This window comes from Suillus subalutaceus (genome assembly GCF_016647625.1).
Source record: "Suillus subalutaceus strain FC151 chromosome Unknown DFJ58scaffold_113, whole genome shotgun sequence".
In the NCBI taxonomy this organism is placed as follows: domain Eukaryota; kingdom Fungi; phylum Basidiomycota; class Agaricomycetes; order Boletales; family Suillaceae; genus Suillus; species Suillus subalutaceus.
This window is the reverse complement of record NW_024540362.1, coordinates 85,922-105,142: the sequence shown is the minus strand read 5'-3', so window position 1 is coordinate 105,142 and position 19,221 is coordinate 85,922. Positions and strand designations below refer to the sequence as shown.

General features: G+C 48.0%; 8 protein-coding genes across 8 annotated transcripts; 6 read left to right on the top strand and 2 right to left on the bottom strand.

Moving 5' to 3' along the window:
- Nucleotides 1–685: 685 nt before the first annotated feature.
- DFJ58DRAFT_707152 (uncharacterized protein) lies at nucleotides 686–3,073 on the top strand. Its single transcript, XM_041383752.1, has 3 exons — nucleotides 686–1,241; nucleotides 1,298–1,584; nucleotides 1,643–3,073. Exons 1-3 carry the CDS (start codon nucleotides 775–777, stop codon nucleotides 2,836–2,838), a joined length of 1,950 nt encoding a protein of 649 aa, XP_041240088.1. The 5' UTR covers nucleotides 686–774; the 3' UTR covers nucleotides 2,839–3,073.
- A 367-nt stretch (nucleotides 3,074–3,440) lies between these two features.
- DFJ58DRAFT_805545 (uncharacterized protein) lies at nucleotides 3,441–5,018 on the top strand. The gene is made up of 4 exons (XM_041391113.1): nucleotides 3,441–3,769; nucleotides 3,828–3,922; nucleotides 3,982–4,249; nucleotides 4,305–5,018. The coding sequence occupies exons 1-4, from the start codon at nucleotides 3,746–3,748 to the stop codon at nucleotides 4,641–4,643; spliced, it is 726 nt and encodes a 241-aa protein (XP_041240087.1). The 5' UTR covers nucleotides 3,441–3,745; the 3' UTR covers nucleotides 4,644–5,018.
- Nucleotides 5,019–5,093: 75 nt separating this feature from the next.
- DFJ58DRAFT_50809 (uncharacterized protein) lies at nucleotides 5,094–7,503 on the top strand. The gene is made up of 3 exons (XM_041380745.1): nucleotides 5,094–5,432; nucleotides 5,517–6,567; nucleotides 6,618–7,503. The coding sequence occupies exons 1-3, from the start codon at nucleotides 5,333–5,335 to the stop codon at nucleotides 7,312–7,314; spliced, it is 1,848 nt and encodes a 615-aa protein (XP_041240086.1). The 5' UTR covers nucleotides 5,094–5,332; the 3' UTR covers nucleotides 7,315–7,503.
- Nucleotides 7,504–8,442, top strand: DFJ58DRAFT_50807 (uncharacterized protein). The gene is made up of 2 exons (XM_041380744.1): nucleotides 7,504–7,714; nucleotides 7,766–8,442. The coding sequence occupies exons 1-2, from the start codon at nucleotides 7,692–7,694 to the stop codon at nucleotides 8,298–8,300; spliced, it is 558 nt and encodes a 185-aa protein (XP_041240085.1). The 5' UTR covers nucleotides 7,504–7,691; the 3' UTR covers nucleotides 8,301–8,442.
- An 801-nt stretch (nucleotides 8,443–9,243) lies between these two features.
- DFJ58DRAFT_50779 (uncharacterized protein) lies at nucleotides 9,244–11,357 on the bottom strand. The gene is made up of 16 exons (XM_041380741.1): nucleotides 11,179–11,357; nucleotides 11,112–11,121; nucleotides 11,044–11,063; nucleotides 10,961–10,993; nucleotides 10,796–10,892; nucleotides 10,710–10,738; nucleotides 10,628–10,658; nucleotides 10,534–10,566; nucleotides 10,405–10,481; nucleotides 10,298–10,352; nucleotides 10,146–10,244; nucleotides 9,972–10,082; nucleotides 9,869–9,912; nucleotides 9,790–9,815; nucleotides 9,401–9,734; nucleotides 9,244–9,348 (listed from the first exon to the last, which is right to left on the bottom strand). The coding sequence occupies exons 1-15, from the start codon at nucleotides 11,230–11,232 to the stop codon at nucleotides 9,557–9,559; spliced, it is 897 nt and encodes a 298-aa protein (XP_041240084.1). The 5' UTR covers nucleotides 11,233–11,357; the 3' UTR covers nucleotides 9,244–9,348; nucleotides 9,401–9,556.
- Nucleotides 11,358–12,697: 1,340 nt separating this feature from the next.
- DFJ58DRAFT_916105 (uncharacterized protein) lies at nucleotides 12,698–14,245 on the bottom strand (the record flags this gene model as incomplete). Its single annotated transcript, XM_041395466.1, has 7 exons — nucleotides 12,698–13,004; nucleotides 13,198–13,299; nucleotides 13,404–13,453; nucleotides 13,566–13,656; nucleotides 13,724–13,850; nucleotides 13,904–13,957; nucleotides 14,162–14,245. The coding sequence occupies 7 exons, from the start codon at nucleotides 14,243–14,245 to the stop codon at nucleotides 12,874–12,876; spliced, it is 639 nt and encodes a 212-aa protein (XP_041240083.1). The 3' UTR covers nucleotides 12,698–12,873.
- Nucleotides 14,246–15,362: 1,117 nt separating this feature from the next.
- Nucleotides 15,363–16,366, top strand: DFJ58DRAFT_805536 (uncharacterized protein; the record flags this gene model as incomplete). The annotated part of the gene is made up of 5 exons (XM_041391112.1): nucleotides 15,363–15,462; nucleotides 15,519–15,644; nucleotides 15,708–15,844; nucleotides 15,896–15,986; nucleotides 16,038–16,366. The coding sequence occupies 5 exons, from the start codon at nucleotides 15,363–15,365 to the stop codon at nucleotides 16,286–16,288; spliced, it is 705 nt and encodes a 234-aa protein (XP_041240082.1). The 3' UTR covers nucleotides 16,289–16,366.
- Nucleotides 16,367–17,408: 1,042 nt separating this feature from the next.
- DFJ58DRAFT_805530 (uncharacterized protein) lies at nucleotides 17,409–18,495 on the top strand. The gene is made up of 7 exons (XM_041391111.1): nucleotides 17,409–17,491; nucleotides 17,543–17,665; nucleotides 17,726–17,862; nucleotides 17,913–18,003; nucleotides 18,047–18,135; nucleotides 18,176–18,245; nucleotides 18,268–18,495. Exons 1-7 carry the CDS (start codon nucleotides 17,434–17,436, stop codon nucleotides 18,285–18,287), a joined length of 588 nt encoding a protein of 195 aa, XP_041240081.1. The 5' UTR covers nucleotides 17,409–17,433; the 3' UTR covers nucleotides 18,288–18,495.
- The last annotated feature ends 726 nt before the right edge of the window (nucleotides 18,496–19,221 follow it).

Here is a 19,221-nt window from a genome sequence, read left to right as displayed (position 1 = left end):
GCAGAATCATGGGTGTACCTAGCTAGAATCCAGTAGCACGAAATTTTTACGGAAAATTTCCTTTTTTGGTATGTTTCGGGGAGCAAGCATGTCCGAAGTGCGCCCCACAAGCCTCAAAAACGTTGCGCCCCAAGAGGAAAATTTAGAAAAAATTGCGGACATGCGGTATAGGGAGCAGCCGGGGTCCTTTACTAACGCTGACTAACGGGAATAGCCGAAATGCCGGATGTTTGTCAGCGACTCCGCAGATCAAGGACAAAGGTTAGTATTTTACATTACCGAGACTTAGTAGTATATACTGCGAAACGGCAAGGAACGCTAAACGAATCAGGCGAAAGTAACAGGACGAAACTGTGGATTATTTGAGCGGGTCTAGTCTGAAGAATAAACACCGGCGTCAGCTTCTTTCTCCGTAGCGCGTTCTTGAAACGATTGTCTTCTTCAGACCTCGAATGCCTTGCATTGTACTCTTGTAGTACGTGAGTTTCTTCAAGTTTCTTCAAGTTCCTTGCCTGGTACCCACACGTCCGCTTCACGACCGTAACCGCGCCAGCGAACGAGATATTGCTGTCCGCGTCCGCGCGTTCTTGTGTCAGATGTTTGTCAGCGACTCCGCAGATCAAGGACAAATGTTAGTGCTTTACATTACCGAGCCTTAGTAGTATATATACTGTGTTCATATTTTACTTTAGAGCCAGTCGAAATAATAGAAAGAAGATTCTACTTTACCTCTCATCCCTACGCTGCTCATAACCACACCTCTTATATCTAATAATGAGTTCCCTCAATGGTTGGCACAGAGGTGAACGTGCCATTCAGGAGAAATTCGGATTTCATGGAGCTGTATCTCAGTCTTGGACTAAGATCGAAGGAGAAATGCGAGAACAGCACCGAGATTTCTACTCCACACGTCTCCCATTTATTCCTGTCACCACTCTTGACTCTATGGGTCGTCCTTGGTCTTCAATACTCGCAGGTCCACATGGAGAGATTGGGTGGGTTTCCAGCGAGACGTACGACCAATTGTCTATGCGGGCGGAGGTCTGGGACGGCGATCCGCTCAAGGCGAATGCGGACTATCACGCTGGTACTACGGATGAATCTCAGAGGAAGATGCTCATTGCTGGTATTGGTGTAGAGTTCTCAACTAGGCGCAGGAATAAGTTTGCAGGGTCGGTTAAGGCTATTGGAAAGCAAGGGGAATTATTAGATATCTGCGCGACTGTTAACCAAGCCATTGGGTATGTCCACATTCTTTTAAACTTGCTTTATCTAGTGATAAGCTGGCTGTCCGCAGAAATTGCCCGAAATACATCACGATCCGCAATCTTGTTTCATTTCCACACACGAAACCTCGAGTCATTCATCAAGAGATCAACATCCCCCCGACTGACCGTCTTCCTTCAGATCTCATCACATTCATCCTTTCATCCGACACCGTATTTGTAGGTTCATCATACTCGGCCTCTGAGGAAGATGCACCGAGGTTTCCATCTCACCTCGGCATGAATCATCGCGGGGGGAGGCCTGGGTTTGTTCGTGTACGCAACGATGGGCGTACTCTCGTCTTGCCTGATTACTCAGGTAAGCACTGTTATATCCGCATACTTAAATTGATTACGAACCTCCTACCAATACTTAGGCAACCGATTGATGACATCTCTCGGAAATATAGAAGCCACAGCTCTTGCTTCTTTGACATTCCCATCGTTTACCGACGGATCGCTCTTATATGTTACCGGGATTGCCCATAACCTTTTTGGCGCTCCTGCTCAAGCAATTATGCCTTCGCAGAATGCTCTCAGCACGATTGAAATAACAGGTTATATTTTTATCGAGGACGCATTACCTGTCCGTCAACGTGAAGGGACAGAGCCACAGAGGAGTCCGTACGCACCCCCTGTGAAGCTGCTCAAAGAAGAACAAGCTTCTTCAAGGTACTTCAGCAGCGAAGACGCGATACATGCGACGCTTTCCCGCATCCAGCTTCATTCCTCCGATATCGCCACATTCGCATTTGAATCTCCTCACAAGCTTAATATTATCCCAGGCCAAGCCGCCATCCTTGATTTCACCTCTTTCCTCGGTGCATCGCCATACAGGCACATGGCAGCCGAAAACCCAAATTCGGTGAACGACGATCGTATAAGGACGTGGACTATTTCATGGTGCAGCTCGTGGAAATCGGTTGCAGATGGGGTAGGCACGACATTTTCCTTGACAATGCGCCTGAAGCCTGGTGGTGCCGTTACTGGGGCACTATTTGACATTGCCAACAAACTCTCAGCGGTCCGCCCAGAGTTGCTTGAGGACTCACGTCCGCTTGGACTGGGCGTTACGCTGGTCGGAATAGGAGGGGACTTCGTCCTCGAGCCCACAGACCCTCACGAGGGCCCTGAAATCGCGATCACACGCGAGGAAGAACAGATTTCTGTCCGAAAAAATGCTCCAAGGAAGCTCCTTTGGATAGCGGGCGGGATTGGAATAACACCTTTCCTCGCTATGCTCTGTGACATTCCCTCACACTTCGCCGAGTACGAAATCACCCTTTTGTTGTCTACTCGCGAGCCAGATGTGATGCTCTCTCTTCTTTCCAATGCAATCGAAGCCGCTGCCCACAAAGTCAAACTAGTCGTTCATGTCTTCTCGCACACTGAACAATTCAAGAGCTCCTTACCTACTTCCGTATCGCTTCATCGACATTCTGGACGGATCACTTCCTCATTTGTCTCCGACTTCAAAGTTGAATGTGTGTATGTTTGCGGCTCAGAAATGTTCGAGCGAGAGGTTATCCAGGGCGTGGTTGGGAAGGTGAGAAAGGAGGGGTTTGCATACTGACGTATGCCGAGGTTAGGCGTGTTGTCTGTTGACTTTCTTTCAGAATATAGGGAAGTTCTCCGAGGTCTTAGTAACCGCGCGGCCGTATACATGTTTAGTCTGCACATCCACATTACTTGCTCCTCGGCCACACGTCAGAGGCTAATCCAGGTTTGGGTATACGATCGTGTTCAAGTGATAGCGCCTGTGCTACGTCTGACCCGCTGGTTAGGTGGGCAAAGATGGTGAAAACAAGGTGACTGAAAGTACGTAAGGAGTTGGTGATTTGAATCTGATGATACCTTTTGCCTGGATAACGTAAGCGATGTCAATCACAGTGTTCCGCTAAACTGGTGTTTTTTTCATCGTCCTCCGAGTCTTCAAAAGCTCGATTTGCAGCCGGTGATTGCGAACGCTATCCTAGAAAATAGTACTGGGATTAAATTCGGCGGGGCACCAATTTTTTTGGACGTGCCTCGAGGTGGAGCGCTCCGAGTCTGCGGCAGGCCCATGGGCCCCGGCCCCCTAATTTCCTATTCGTGAGGTCTGAAGGCCTGAGTACTGAGCCACTCATCCCCACATCGAGCAGGTAACAAGAAATTACCTTACAAGGAAAAAATAATAAAAGTGTTGAGACGCAATCGAGCCCTCCTCCCACTCTTTTGCCTTCCCCGCTAGCCGAGTGGCTCGTCCCTTATGCTCAGACCATCGCACACGATTGCTTCGCGCTTTTTGCCTTTAAAGGCAGAAACGCGTGCTGCAGAAAAACAATCGTACTCGATGTCCACAGTACACCTTGTGGTTTAAAAGAAGCGGGGAAAATGTGTGGGCTTGCCACAACACACGCGCTATTGATTCTTTCCAGGGATTTAAACCCACCTCGCAGATAATTTACAACCGTCTCTCTTCTCTCAAGCACTATCACAAAATGCCTGCTACAGGACGTAACGTGGTACGCTTCCAGCCTACCTCACTTCACGCGTCTTGTACTCATGACACTTTCTCTACAGAAATCTGTTGAATGCACTGTCTGCTACAAAGTTATTAGCCGCAAGGCCGATCTTCCTAGGCATATGCTTACGCACGCTGAAAACAGGGATGCCCTGTACGTGCTCGTCCTCTATTAAACCAGATGATTCTTGACCTGTTGACTATCTTCATCAGTAAGCACGCATGCCCATACGATGGCTGCGATTACAAGACCCTTCAAAAGTCTAACGTCCAGACGCACATCAGGACCCACACCGGGGAACGCTCGAAGGCGTGCCCTCACCCTGAGTGTCAATTTTCCACCACCGATCCAGGCAGCCTGACGCGTCACCGCAAGTCAGAACACGGCTACAAGCCAAAGGCGCGTTGCATTCCAGACGGCAAAGCTGCTCGACGGTCCGCCACCGCGCCCTACCCCTCTACTCGATTTGTGAAACCAGAGGTAGAGATTCCTGCCTCGCTGGATCTCAATGACCTAACATTTCGTGAGTTCCCAGGTCTCATGCCCTGCGGTGCGCTCTCGCCTTGCGAGTCCATCGACTCCCAACTCTCGGGCGAGTTCACGGAACTCTCCTTGGACCGACTCTTCCCCGATCTCTCTGCCGAGAGCTTCATCCCCATACGTGGTCAGCCCTCTCAGCTCCCGCGGGTCCCCATCCCGAACTACTTCCGGCCTTCGACCGTCCCCGTCGATCTCTCCACTCTCCACATCGACCCGCAGTTACTCTCCGAAGCCGCGCATCCGCAGCCCATTCACGATGTCGGATTTCAGTATCAGTCCCAGTCCATCGCCAATGAGGACTTTCAGTATCAGCCCATCTCCGGAACCAATGTGAACAATAAATTACCAGTTGATCTGGAGGAGTTTTTACAAAAATATGGCTCGGGGTCCTTTGAAGGCCGCTGCGAGTACCCTGAAAATGCACCGTATTCGATGGCAGAGCCCTCGTTTACAAACGAATACAACGTCTATTGAATCTTCTTTTTCATCTTTCACCTTTCACCTTTCATCTCGTTGTCAAATTACCTGTACATCAGCATCACAATTACATGTCGAACTCGGAGTTATCATTATTGGTCATTTATATCACGCCACTTGCACCTTTTGTACATATCTTCAACCGCACTTATTGCGACCTTCAAATTACAGGATGTACAATTGACAGCAGTACACGAATGTCATGACCATGAAATATGAATTGATATCTTTTGAACTTGAACGTGACTGATCACGTGGATCTAAAATCACACTCAATCAGTCAGCGCTAAGTCATAAAGTGGCCTCTTGACAAACCACTACCGCCACTTGAGCCTGAGATGCACGCTGCCAGCACGTTTCCTTGAGCCACACTATAGCTCTGTCCACGCTGGTTTTCTATATAAATCACCCTTATTTTTCATTTCTCTCTCTTTTTCTCTGTCTGTCTCTCACCGTTTGACGATATACTTTTGAGTCAACGACAAACAGCATTGGTTATCTACTACATCACAATCTGTATCAATTTCCGTTTAATAACTGTATTTCATGTCCACGATCCTCTCCAGCTCGGAAACGACAAACAATTCGCCGACTCCGATCAGTCCTTTCTCCAATTATTCAGCTGCTAGTGACGCAACTTCAGATGGTGAGTCACCGCTATTGCGATCTTCTCTATTCTATTTTGGTGAAGTGCGATCTGATATGATGAACTTTGATTTTTGGGTGTTAGAGTCACCCGACCTCGGGGCTTTCACCACTGTCTTTAGGGCCCTCAATCACCTTCAGCCACTCGTGCCTCCTCGAGGGGGTGCCCACCTCTACACAGAGCTTGATACACCCTCTACTGACCCCGGCCCGCCCTCTTCACTTCCGACGGACTCGGAGTTCATAGAAGGCTCTACAGTATGGAACCAGAGCATGCTAGCGTCTTATCTCGCATCCTCGAGCTCCTCACACACACGCTCGACGTTGACCAGCATGACCGCAAGCCCGCACCTTCCGAATCCCGACAACAACTTTGACGACTCTGGAGAGGAGACGGAAGGCGAGCTTGAACCGCTCACGTTCACGTTCACGACACCTAGTCGATCAGAGTCTCATAATTCGGATGCGGATCTGAGTCACGGTCATTCACTTTCTGATGGCGATATTGACTTAGGGGACCAACCCAGTCTTGGTAACCTCGGTGGCGCGTTTTCCTTTCTTGCTGCAGAGCGTGCTAGAATTGCTGCCCGTGATCGTGGCACAGGCAAAGATAGCTCCACGAGCGATGGCGCTTGGAGAAACGAGGCAGAACCTCGCCGCACACGAAAGCGTAGAAGAAAAAAGGCGAGGGTAATCCAACTCCTGCAGCGAGATGTGGAACAGGAGAGCACGAGTCACACCACGGGAACCAGCACAGTACTGGGCGTATTTGGGACAACCGACGTTATTGCTGTCTCCTCGAACCCAGAGCCCGAACCTGAGACAGAGGAGTCGTTGTCTTCTGGCGATAATGCTGCTGTCACTATTCCTTCGACGCCTGCACACAGGTCTTCGTTAGATAGGCTGCGCCACAGTCATTCTACCCCATCATTGCATCTATCGCAGATACCCACCAATCCTCAAATTCTTAAGTTACGTTGCCTTGCCCATAAGCTACGACTCAAATTCCCGGAGGACTACGACCGCATTACGGCGTTACTCACGCAGGACTTTAGCGGTGCCGATTCCGACTTCTCGGACCCTAGGGGTCCAGCACCACGACCTAGAGACTCTTTGATTCATGTTTTTATTGACCAGTGAGAATTTTTGTCATTTGAATCCAATGGTTGTTAATGTATCATTTCAGCTCAAACATCCTCATCGGTTTCTTAACCTATGCCCGCCGTCACGCCTCTCACTCGGGTAGAAAGCGACGCCTCTCCCACGCAGCCCTCGCGCTCCTCCTTGAACGCGGACGCCCCATTACGCGGCGTTGCCTAGCCACTTCCTCCCCGCTGTATCAACCAACAGACACAGCCGAACAACTCGGGTACGAAGTCTGCATTTTTGTGCGCGTGCCAGACGGTGGGAATGGGCAGTACCGTCGTCCACCAAGTGCCAACACCAATGCAGAATCATGGCGCAAGGGACACGGGCGAGCGTCATCGGACTCTGACAAAGGCGTAGGTGGAAGCGGAGGCACAGGCTTGACTGCGTCTGGGAGCGGCGGCCGTAATGGACGCGTCCGCTACCGAGAGCAGGGCGTCGATGAGCTGTTGCAGCTGAAGCTGCATCAGGCGATCGCGGATGTAGATGTGCCCCGCCCGGGTGCAACGATAGTGCTAGCAACGGGTGATGGGAACGTCGGGCAGTTCAGCGACCAGGGCTTCCTTGGTCCTGTGCGAATTGCACTGAAGAAGGGGTGGCGCGTGGAGCTATACGCATGGGAGGAGGGCCTGAGCCGTGCGTGGAAGAAGGAGTTTGGGGAGGGTACGCCGTGGAAGGATAGGTTCCGCATTATCAAGATGGAGGATTTCGGGGAGGACTTATTGGAGGTCGAATAGGGGCGGTGAGCGGTGCTGTCTATGTTTAATTGTTTTGTTGAGATGTATATTCTTTTATTGTTGTGCATGTTGAGGGTGCTATTTTACGGGGGGCCAGCTGACCAGTGATAAGTTTTTTATCTCGGTCTGTAGCCAGCATTCACAATTTATATCTCAAGCAGCTACGAGCTACTGTTATCATAGGTTATGTGCCACACTGGTCCGGCGATCTCCGTCACGATAATGTGACTCTTGTCTTTTCCTATATAGCCCTCATTCCTCAAGATGAACCAAGAACTTTCACTGCGTCGTGGATCAATGCTCTCTCATGTTGGAAGGGCCACGCTATCTAATATCACAGAGGTTGCGCTGCTATATTCTTAGTTTTCTTCCATTTAATGAAATTTTACACTGTACATCAGTGAGTCTTCCCTCTTTTTATCAACCCACATACTTATTTACAATGTTAAAGACTTGCCAAACGATGCGCACGACAGTCGAAAACTCTATGGAGCTGCAGTATGCCCTTGAACTTGGTGCAGGTTCATCCACGGCCACCTAATGTTTTTTATAGCAGAGTGCTTGCGTATACTGAAAGAGAAGGCAAACACATGGAGTTCCTTCAAGCCCAATGTGATGACTTCGTTCTGTCTGGCCCCCATTCGTCGTCCATCGCCTATCGACAACTCGGCCTTACTTGGTATTTCCCCGGCACTTCCTCATACAAGGCAGTCTTATCTGAAGTTGTCGATACCGAGACCTGTCCATCTGAGCCGTCGAACAGGTCTTTGTGTACATGGAACAAATATGATCTAGTTCCTAGAATCAAAACTCCTGGTAATGACTACATAGATGAGACACGCGACCTTTACGTGACCATTGACATATTGGAGACTCACCAACGAAACTCCAAATTCAAAATCAATTTCCGCCAGTTATCTACGGGCGAGGAACACCCTTTTGACCATGAATCCCAGCTAGTCACTGTCATTAGACCGACCTCGTAGTGAGCAACTCTCATCACGGGTAAATGTGCGTCATGATGCGTTGAGCCGATGTCCTCGGAGACCGTGTTACTCTCTATGGCGTAGCTGTCGTTAAAGATGGTTACCAAATACTGGTCGCTTCATGTATGGGATTGGCATCAAGGTCGTTGAGCTGATGTAGGCATCTCCTTTCGTGCATTATTCACAAAATTCTCACTTGACCTTTCAAAAGGACATACACTTGCATGCGATCGGCGAAGGCCATGCCAATGGCTTTATCGAAATCCGCTTTCTTCAAGGAGAAGCTCTTAGCTCTCACCGAACACAGGTCTTAAAACATCGAGGACCTGTCAAAAGCACCACAACTTCAAGCAAGATTTATGCTGCCCATCCATTCAACCGATTTCGGATTTCGATATCCTTCAGTTCTCCATAGTGTGCACATCTCATGGCACCAGATGGACGTTGGATCTGGACAACAAACCCTCCAGATCGCATTATATGTGTGTGTGACGGGGTACTCTGATTGGATGTTCGTCATACCCGCTCGCCTGATATTCCTCCGGGATGGTTTGATGCAGAGGATGGACTGACAGTTCCATGGTTATCATCATCATGGGGCCCACGTAATAGTTGCTGCTTCCGGCTCCCAGACCTGAGCATACTATTTGAAGTGGGAGGATCTTGTGCTATATGGGTTGTTTGCAAGGATGGTGCGTATGCCAGATTTCAATCGCGTGGTATGGGCAAGGCAGTTCGGGAACGTACGACTTTCTCCTGGCTCAAAAAAAAGTTCGGGGAGTACCTGCCAGTGACAACCTACCTCCGGTGGTCAGTGACCGCACTGTTGATACCTTTGATGTCATGCTGGACGAGGAGATGGTGGTGATATGAGTGTTTCTGCCCGTCAAACTAATAAATTTAACTATCTCCGTTCCCCCGATAGGATGAGATCAGCTTATAGCCCATACGTCGTCAACAGTGAATTAACATGGCAGTATCAGGGACTCTGATATATTACAAACTATAGTTATAAGGAACCTTTAGTCACCTAAACGCTATGATCAGACTTGAGTACAAATCAGCGTATGCGTGGGTGGGAAATAACATAAGAGACGTACTCTCTGTCCCCAGGTAACGGACTGGGAAAAGAGGGTATCAAAGAGAGTCCGGTCATATATAGTTGTCCGTATTTTTCGCGTCGGCATTTAAGCTCCAACAAAAGACACCTCGCACCCACTCCACGAACGACGCCGAATAAGCCACAGCATCATAGGTCATGCCGTCGACGTATCAGGTATAGGCGCAAGCGCAAGGGTATCAGAGCAATGTGGTGGCATGTCGGAAAGAGCAAGCATGAGAGCATCACAACCACGTGTATGAAGGTTCTGACCGACATTCCAGAGATGGAGGTGCATGCGCGTAGCGAGGATCGCAAGGACATAGAACTGGAGGCTATGTTTTAAAAAGTCGTTAGTAGGTATTCGCAGCAGAGTTTAGAGATGCATACTTTTCGAAGACGGAGTGAATTGCGTACTGGGTGTGGAGTATCAGTGACTTGATGGTGAAGGGTATCGGGATTTACGCACTTGGGAATACAGCAATGGCATGAGGACGTTCACGGCCGCAAGTACTTTCATAACAAGAGTCATCAATGATGAGCATAGAGATATATGTATGTCCTTGACTCACACAGACCGCATGCATAGTAGAATATGTTATGCTTCACCAGGACGGTGTACAGAGGGCCGTTGGCTGTCCGCCAGTTCTGTATTGCACATATGGATGTGAGGGAGAGTAGTCCTAGGGAAGTGTGGTCAACGCGGGCCTGTAGTGTTTGTATAATATCAGTTCCCAGCGACATACCTAGTTCAAATATAAACAAGAAAAGAAACGGCATGGAGAGTTGGATGCCACGCGAGGTCCGGTAGCAGCCTCTGACGCCTGGGATTGCACTGATCGTGACTGTAAAAGTGGAGTGAATACGTACGAATAGTAGTGGGGAAGACGAGAAGAACCATGTGAGGCGGCAATAGTGGTGAAAGCAACACCGATGGCCGCTATTAAAAGGGTCTAGTTCGTTCATCAACCGTGAGCTTGAGGGTGTTGAGGGCATGGGACTCACAATAGCGGCGCATACCGCGCCTATGAGAATGAATTTATTGTTGTTCCAGAGCGCATATGTTCTGAGCACAAAAATGGCTGGACATATCGAATCAGAAGCACGTGTATGTCATGGAGCAATGAGAAATACATTCAGAGCAAACGACGGATATGAGGCCGAAACCTGTGAGAGGAAAGGGCAGCGCTCGGTAAGGACGTGCATTCAGTATATACCGTGCACGTACTTGAGTAAATATCGATCAACATGAGGCATCTCTAGTGAAGTCATGAAGTAAGGGTCATCCACCAGACTGCGCGTTGACATACCTCGGAATCGTTGTTCGGGGTGAAATATACTGAGGCATAACATGTCAATTTATTGTGGAGAGAATGTGTGCTGGAGCTGAACGCACGATATAAATCCGTAGCGATGATGACAAATGGGACATTTCGTGCGATGATATAAAGGCATTTTACCTTGTTCCAGCGCGACCGAAGTAGGAATGACCACTTTCAAGACCCAGGATACTTGTCATCAATATGAAAAGCGAGGGAGATCAGGGAACAAGTAGCATCACCTCTTCTTGAAGTGAACAAGCATAATCATAGATCTGGATATGCGAATTTAACAGCAGACAGGAAAATATGGGGTCGCGCCTACCCAGAATGTGGCCATCGACACTAGGCTACCAGGTTAGAAAAGGAAGAAGTAGTTCAGATAGGACACACCGCATAGGTACTGAGGAAGTAGTAGATCTGTTATTATCTGACCTCGTATTAAGAAGAAGCGACGCACCGCTAAGAACTGCAGACTACTGGCGGCTGCGACATCGTCAGCGGAATACTGCATCTGTTGAAGAGGTAAAAACGGTTCACATGACAGCAGGAAAAACCTCTGCTAGGAATTCATTCATTATTAGGGATGTTCACACATGGGAGCTTATGCATATATACTTATCCCTGCTTACAGCCTCCGATTGGACGTGGGTGTGTAGTGACAAACCAAAAACGAATAGCATATATGATCAAGTATGATTTTGATGTTGCTAGTTGCCACCAACAAATTCAAATAAATCTAGCTCCGTCTGTCTCTAGACACGATCTAATAAAGTTGAGACCGAGTGTTAGCTCGGGGTGGACGCAAGCAGGTGGAAGCGCTGGGAAGGCGGGAAACTTGCTTACGAGTTCGACCATGCGCTGGCCCTTGCATAGCAAATATACTCTCTATTCACACTGCACTAATAAGAATATAATGCGACATGTATTAAAGGGAGTGGTCACCGGGTTAGATCAAGGAACAAGGAGTAACATTAATGCACCAAACTCGTTGTAGACGGCAAGTCAAAGAAACAAACAAGCGCTACCCAGATATTTCGGCAAGTTACAACCATTTCTGTTTGCCAAGCACCATACAAAGCCAAGAGGCAGTGGAGTAGTGACTCAGCAAAGAGAAGATGAGATCAAAAAAAGAAATCCCCCGACGACACAAGCCAGTAGTGCAGCAGCAAGGTCATCATGTCCTCCGAGTTGCAAGCAGAGCTCAGAGGAACAAGGGCGGCAAAAATTTGATAACCAAAGAATGAGGGCGGTGCCCTCATAATAGTGGTTAAACTATTAAGAACAGATACTACACTTGATCTAAGCCAAAAGGCCAGAGTGGTAAAGATTCACCATGTCAACATTCCCCTTTTATATCTTCTGCACTAGCGCACGGGCCACCATCTCGATTTGGGAAACTCACGAAAGCCTGAAATGGTAATTCAACAAGGACACCTACCGCAACCACCTCTCCACATTGCATTCTCGGCCTACCTCTGTATAGCAGGCTATCCTACAACACCCACATCTGAACCCCGCATCCATGTGCTCTCTACTGCCTCACACACTGCCGCTTCCTGCCAAAGTTCCGCCCCAGCTTATTGAAGTTTGTTGCTTGCCCTTGCATTATCTGGAACCAACCTCCTGCTGGTGGATTCCGACTCGGGAACGATCTCGACGGAATATGGACGACCGCAACAAAACGGTATAATATTTGTCATCGACCGACGTTCGACGTATTACAACTTGAACGGTATGTCGTTCCTACGCTATGAACAAATTTCCATCTCTATGCTTAGCATACTACTTACCATAAACAATGAGTTACGAGTCCCATCCGCATCTCAGTTCCTACTAGAGGCTCATTTTGTTTCCCTTCAATAAAATGTGTGCTAACATCTCGAGCAGAATATATTCTTACTAGGTACTTGCCACATACGCGAGAGTTCCTATCGACGGCTGAGATAACGTATTCTTACTAGCTCATTGTCCCGTCTGCTCGCCTCGATTCGCCTGACCTGCCCCATGCTCTTTTAAGTCCAAGTTGGAGACGAACGAACAGACACAAACATCTATGCTCGCCTCTTGCACCGTCTTCATGAGCTCTAGCAGCTTTAAGTCCGCATTTTTCATTTTTTTCGCACTGTTATCGTCGAATTCCAGTCTTTGGATCTCATCTCGTGTTGGTCACTTTGTTATCCTCGTAACGACTCAGCGAAACCGCAGCTATATCGACGCAGTCCAGTTCCACGCTCTTGGTGTCTTCGAACCAGGTAACGTATGGTTCATGTACACCTGCTAATGCTAAGTGAGGGTAGTATTGTCAGTACGAGACATGCAAGGAGAAAGCCAAGCGCATATCCCATCACCTGAATGTTCTGCCAGCACCAATCTGAATGGCAAAATGAAACATGATTTCATAAACAAGGGCTCATATTGCGCGAAGTCGCCATGAGCGGAGCACCAGTAAGAGGAGTCAAAGATATACATGTTTTACCTTGAATACGCGTGATCAAGCACATCTCAACTATCCGCGGAACATGGGGAACTCGCAACATGGTCCCGCATGTCAAATAGCCAGCCAAATAAAAGGTAAGACCTGCAAAGAACACGAGACCAAACGCATCAGATCAATAACAAGGAGAGATAGTGTCGACACCAATACTATTGTAGGGATGCTCAATCCATTCAGTTTGCGCTCACTTGAAAGCAAGTCACTTGATGGAAAATGGAAGTACCGGGCGTAGTAGTCACTGCCGAAAAACTGACAAGGAATGATTAGTAGTACCAGAGTGGAGCACCAACTTCAAGTTTTAGCTTGATTTGCGTGTTGCAGCCACAACCCCACCACATCCATGACAATACCTGCTCCCATTGTTGAAAATTTTGCTCCTTGCCTTACGCTCGAGTATATTGCCAGAGTCAACAAGCGGCAGAACTTGGAGCGCATTTGAGCCTAATGATCAGACGAATGGGTGCGCAGGCCGCGCTGGGTTCAAGACAGGTTGCAATTTGGGACATACAAGGATAGCGACTGGCCTTGGATAAGCGAACAAGCCAGAGCGTCCAGCAGAGCGTCGTGAGGCAGACCACGTTCTCAGCACCCGCTCGGGCCGCAGTCACACGTCTCCTAGGATAATAGTCTGTTAGCTAGGGCAAGAGGGATGCTAGGATGGCGGGAATAGCAACAGTTTCGAACCTACGAAAGTTCTCGTCAGGCGGCTACCGCTACCCCCAACCGCGCCGACCTTCTCGTTCTGTTTAAGATAACTTGAATACTACTGAGCCTATACTATACCTAGTGGGAGTATAGGCTCAGTCGCACAGCTACAACCGCGAAACGACGACCGGCCAGTAACCATGACCCACCGGCAGGGTAGTTTATGGTTGGGGAAGGGTTAGTGGGGGGTAGGAAGCTTCAGACCTCAAGTCTCACCCATCGAGACCCTAAACCCACTCACCAAGGGACCCTTTTTCGGTCGTTTCCGAACCGAACAGGGATTTTGGCGGCTCCGCGCAGAGACAACGCTAGAGAACCAAACCATGCAATCAAAGTCACCCCTCAGGCCTCAAACCGAAAGCTGACACTATGTGTAAGCTTCCCGTTGATAAGAGAAATCAACTGATCTCTCGAAAAGTCCAGACCATGTGCCGCGATAGGCAAATATTCCCCGCAAACGAGATTTAGACGACTGTTTTGTGAACTTCTTTCGCAATGGAAGCGCTATATATACGGTTAATACCAAGAAGTCGATGATCCTGCCCCGCAATCGACAAACTTTCACCGCAAGCGAAACTTTGAATCGAGGAACGTTTGTAAAGTAATTTGCAATTCACCGCCATGGGAGTGGTAGGCTAGGTTGAAAGGGGACATAGGAAACGTCGTTGTGCATAATACCATCGAAGAACGTTGCAACTTGCAAGTGGCAAGCGAGCATGGAAGTACTAGGGCGTAGTTCGTACTAGTTTGGGTAGCAGGCGAGCAGTGGTGGCCAAATCAAGATGGGCCCCGCCTCGACCGCATTTCAGTTACGTTAGTGCATATGAAGCAATAATAAAAATTATTAACTGGCGGCTAAAGTTGAAGATGTCCTCGAGACCGGGTTCAAACTACACTGGCGGCTGGCCGTGGGAAAAGTGCCAGTAAAGTGAATTTGAGTATCACACTCAACCACTCAACGTCGCACTTCAAATTTCAGATTCAATAATACGGAGGCCAGCGGTTCGTTTTTGCACCCAATCAAGTCTGGAACTTTCATCCTCTTTACAGCTATTCTAGGCTAACCCTTGCTGCAACCAACCGTCTTGGTAGCGCTGACTTCGTGAAATGAAATGAAGCGCACTTCGACTAACTTTGTTTACAACGAAGTCTACTGAAGTGTATCTAATTTTGCTTCGATTCGCTTCGCGGCAACAACTGCATAGTAAGAGTAATGATGGGAACTATTTTAAGCAACCATTTAACAATTGGACTCGCGTGTTCCTATCTATACATCCACCGAGTTCAGCAAACGGAGTTCCCCTAGGGTCATGGCTAAAGATTCCTTACAGTACTCTCCTGTCGATGCAGTTGACAACCATGACGAGGAGAATTCACTTGGTGATGCAGAAAGGTTCCGTACTGAGCCTCGTCCCAAGTTGCATATCCTTCGCGTGTGGCCTATGCTGAGCCATGGCGCGTTGATATGCACATCAATGCTCTTTTTCGCGTTATGGATGGACACACCTTCTCCACACCTGCATGACGATATTCCTGTATACTGTGAGTGAACAGACATCCTCGGACAGTTAACGTATAGCGTTGATGATGTGTCACAGCTCCAGCAATTGGTGCTGTTGAGTCCGTGATCGTAAGATTCAATGGAACACTCGACTTTCCTTCCATCTATCGTGGCCCTCCTTCCCCAGAAATTGATGCCGCTTGGGCCAGGATCGCTCACGATGGTGCGTCGTCCAATTTTTTTTTGTCATCTTAATTAGTAATTGTTCACGTCCATGAAACCTCAGTGCTACCAACTCGAATGTCGCTTGAGGAAATTCTCAAAGCCGGCGAAGTAGATTCACCTTCCAAGGTCAAATATCCACCCAAATTTGGTGGGGGTTTCATGGTATCCATGGAAGCCCCTCACCAACTCCATTGTCTAGTAAGTTATACTACACCGAAAGTCTAGTCGTTCTTGCCTCACGTTTCGTAGAATTTACTTCGCAAAGCCTCGTGGCCCGAGTATTACGGATCCACAGAAACTTCATTCCAGGACACGCCCAAAGTATTCCGCATGTATCTTGGTACATTTGTTTTTTTATTGATGTACCTCCTGCTTATCATATACATCACAGATCATTGCATTGAAATGATCAGGCAGAATATCATGTGTAATGTCGACGTGATGATGATAACATGGGACTGGGTTCAGGGACACAAAGTCCCATTCCCTAATTTCAACACCCGCCACCAATGCAGGAACTACGAGAAAATCTTGGATTGGGCTGTCAAGCACGCTGTTCATATCGATAAATCCGAGGTCACTCGCTTCGAAGATACGGTTGACCTTCCCCTACCCTCCGATCTGATGCACCATAACGTATAAGGAATATCGTGCTGCTCACTCACTACATACTACATTTACGAGTATCTTGCAAGAACGACAATAATTAAGAGCTTAGTCTGTATTGTTAGTGCCATCAATGACATAGGAACATATCGGTTTCGGCCACGGGATATGATGTTTGTTCTCGTCTGGAGTCGCTAGGCTGAAAAGGGGACTTATCTAGTACGTCAGGTAGCGGGGGCCCTGTCAGCACACAGCTAACTCTTTCCGAGTCGTGAACATATATAGATCTTGATAACAACAATTGCACAATTTGCAATGAATTCGGCTCCAAGATCTGCTTCTGATTGCAGGGGTAAACCTTTTGTGATGCGGAGAACTTGATGGGGAAACCTCTAGCTAGGCTCTAATAGGTCAACTTCATAATTGATGGTGACTCGAAATCATTAGTATTACCGGTGTCCCATGGAAGTAAATCATAGCCGTGTCAATTCCGTTGAAAAGATACTAATGAAGACTGTTTCATTATTGTCCTTAATGGCTTTGCTGTCAGACCTGAGTCTCAAAATCGACCTCGGGCGCGACTCAAACAACAACAAAGATCTAGATGCTGAAAGACTTGGCCATTTAGTGAGTACTGATATATAACCGGCTACTAAAAGAATTGATGGCCACTGGGGGCCAGCTCAGAAAAAGGAAGATGTCATGTTCGCATCAAGTGACTTGCCTTCGAATGAATTGAGCCCTATATTGGTAGTATGGCTAAACCTTGTCAGGCATAGTAGTATTCCTAACAAATCAACAAAGGATTCCTAAAGGGTCTGCCCAAATGATTTACGAGAGGACGACAGTACGGCGTAAGGTCAAGACAACATTTTAGAATTGAGTGGCACTCAACCGAACTCCCAAAGCGAAGCGAAGTTAGCTAGTCCTGCAGGGCTTCCAACTTGTACGACTTGTCCCAAGTGCATCTTGAGTGTCTTGAAACTCTACCAACTTCAATTCCATTTCTTGCACCAGCTATGCGTAAGAAATATTCTGCATCATATTCTCTTGTCGACGGAGTCGACGATCGTGACGATACGAATCTTCTTGATAGCAATACAGAAACAAGGCATCCTCCAGAATCCCGTCTTCTTCGCTGGTCACCATGGCTAAGCCATGGTGTGCTGATATCCATAACCATGGTGTTCTTCGTGCTATGGGTCCGGGCGCCGTCGATCGATGACGTAGTTCTGTACTGTAGGTGGACGGATAGCGTTAACACACAGAATCTTGCTTACTTCGTCGCAGCTCCAGTAAACGAGGTGATTGAATCCATCGGCATTATAAGATTCAATGGAACTCTGGACGCCCCTTCTATATATCGTGGCAGCCCGTCTCCAGAAATTGACGCCGCTTGGGATAGGATATCTCGTGATGGTTGCACCTTATGCTTCACTTACATCATAGACATTTACTGATTATATTTCCCAGCGCGTCTAGTTCGTATGACGCTTGAGCAACTGCTCAGAACAGGGGAGAAACCTTCTCCCGCCATGGCTAGGTATCCGGACGAATACGGTGGAGGTTATATGGCAAATGTAGAAGTCATTCACCAGCTCCATTGCATAGTCAGTTGTAATACAGGGAGGCTGGTCGATCTTTACTCACTCCTCTGTAGAACATGCTTCGCAGAGCCAGCTGGGGTGACCATGATAATTCCTCGGGTCATGACTCGCAATCCCGTGAAAGCTTCTGGCGCATTCATCTCGGTTGGTATACTGTTTCCTGTCCGGCCCACGTCCTGCTTACTAGTACCTCAGACCATTGCATCGAGAATGCTCAGGCAGAACATTATGTGTCGTGGTGACGTGACGATGCTCACTTACGACTGGGTGGAGGGAGTCAAAGATCCTTTTCCTAACTTCAACATTCCTCACCGAGTGCAGAAACTTTGATAAAGTCTTGAATTGGCTTGATGAGCGTCGCGTTGTTATCCCTAAATCCAAGATGGGTCCACTTGGAGGATAACGTAGACTTGTCTTCTCCTCCTTGATGGCAGTCTCGAAATATTCTCCAAATGACGACTCTCGCGTAGATCATGATATGACGAATGTCCTTGAATATGTCGCAAAGTCGAATAGAAATCCTAGTATCTCTGCTGAATAGATTAATGATTGTCAGTTTGATGCATTAAAACAGGCTAAGTAACCTAGTCTTGTGATGCATCGATAAGCTGTCGATAAGCTTGCGCAAGCGCTCAGCGCTCATCGTGCGATGCATCAGGGATCTGACACTTGTACATAATACTGATCGGACATTTAAATTTAAACAACCGCCGTGCATCTAGCGTTCTACAAATGGCTGTACAGTGTAACGCCTTATGCTAACTTGAACAGGGGCAGAGTACTCATCGACATCGATGCGTCACTCATATCTGAAACCTCTGACCAAACAGCGTCCCGTTTACAAATGTTCGCGTCCGAACTTCGGTTCAGGACCGAACGGCGGTAGCACTAGTCCCGAAATCAAGTGACTCAGTTGTCCCTCCTATCACTTTCTTGCGTGAGAGGACCTGCCCTACTATGCACTGAGCTGATTCGAAAACGGCATTGACGAGAATTCGGGCTTGTGAGCGGACCTACGAAAAGGTATAAAGCCCTCTTGAAGATTCCAAAGTAGTGCATCGACGAAGTGCCAATCGTACCTCCTAACTCAACATGAAGCTTTCTCTTTTCCTCAGCGTGTTCGCATCCATCGTGGCTTTTGCTACGGCATACCCCACGCAAGGAACCATCGAGAAACGTTCCTGTGAGTATTCGTGACTTCATCACCACGCTGAGGTTGATAAGCGTAACTCAGTACTACTAGATGTGGAGAAGCGCGAGGAACTCGACGTCAATCTCTACGCCGCCGCTTACGAGGACTCTTACTGAACTTGACGCCGGGTTCTACGCAGGTGAGTTATAGCCTTATATCTTATTTTATGT

Bases quoted from the DNA above. Each gene is read 5' to 3' on its own strand.
- DFJ58DRAFT_805545 (XM_041391113.1), top strand. From the start codon at position 3,746: ATGCCTGCTACAGGACGTAACGTG. The intron at 3,770-3,827 runs GTACGCTTCCAG...CTTTCTCTACAG, and splicing joins CTGCTACAGGACGTAACGTG to AAATCTGTTGAATGCACTGT. The intron at 4,250-4,304 runs GTAGAGATTCCT...GTGAGTTCCCAG, and splicing joins CTCGATTTGTGAAACCAGAG to GTCTCATGCCCTGCGGTGCG.
- DFJ58DRAFT_805530 (XM_041391111.1), top strand. From the start codon at position 17,434: ATGGTGTTCTTCGTGCTATGGGTCCGGGCGCCGTCGATCGATGACGTA. The intron at 17,492-17,542 runs GTAGGTGGACGG...ACTTCGTCGCAG, and splicing joins CGATGACGTAGTTCTGTACT to CTCCAGTAAACGAGGTGATT. The intron at 17,666-17,725 runs GTGATGGTTGCA...TATATTTCCCAG, and splicing joins CGCTTGGGATAGGATATCTC to CGCGTCTAGTTCGTATGACG.
- DFJ58DRAFT_50809 (XM_041380745.1), top strand. From the start codon at position 5,333: ATGTCCACGATCCTCTCCAGCTCGGAAACGACAAACAATTCGCCGACT. The intron at 5,433-5,516 runs GTGAGTCACCGC...TTTGGGTGTTAG, and splicing joins TAGTGACGCAACTTCAGATG to AGTCACCCGACCTCGGGGCT. The intron at 6,568-6,617 runs GTGAGAATTTTT...GTATCATTTCAG, and splicing joins ATTCATGTTTTTATTGACCA to CTCAAACATCCTCATCGGTT.
- DFJ58DRAFT_50807 (XM_041380744.1), top strand. From the start codon at position 7,692: ATGAAATTTTACACTGTACATCA. The intron at 7,715-7,765 runs GTGAGTCTTCCC...ACAATGTTAAAG, and splicing joins AAATTTTACACTGTACATCA to ACTTGCCAAACGATGCGCAC.
- DFJ58DRAFT_50779 (XM_041380741.1), bottom strand. From the start codon at position 11,232: ATGCAGTATTCCGCTGACGATGTCGCAGCCGCCAGTAGTCTGCAGTTC. The intron at 10,739-10,795 runs GTGCGTTCAGCT...GTTATGCCTCAG, and splicing joins CATCGCTACGGATTTATATC to TATATTTCACCCCGAACAAC. The intron at 9,735-9,789 runs GTATGCATCTCT...TTTAAAACATAG, and splicing joins ATTCACTCCGTCTTCGAAAA to CCTCCAGTTCTATGTCCTTG.
- DFJ58DRAFT_707152 (XM_041383752.1), top strand. From the start codon at position 775: ATGAGTTCCCTCAATGGTTGGCACAGAGGTGAACGTGCCATTCAGGAG. The intron at 1,242-1,297 runs GTATGTCCACAT...GGCTGTCCGCAG, and splicing joins ACTGTTAACCAAGCCATTGG to AAATTGCCCGAAATACATCA. The intron at 1,585-1,642 runs GTAAGCACTGTT...ACCAATACTTAG, and splicing joins CGTCTTGCCTGATTACTCAG to GCAACCGATTGATGACATCT.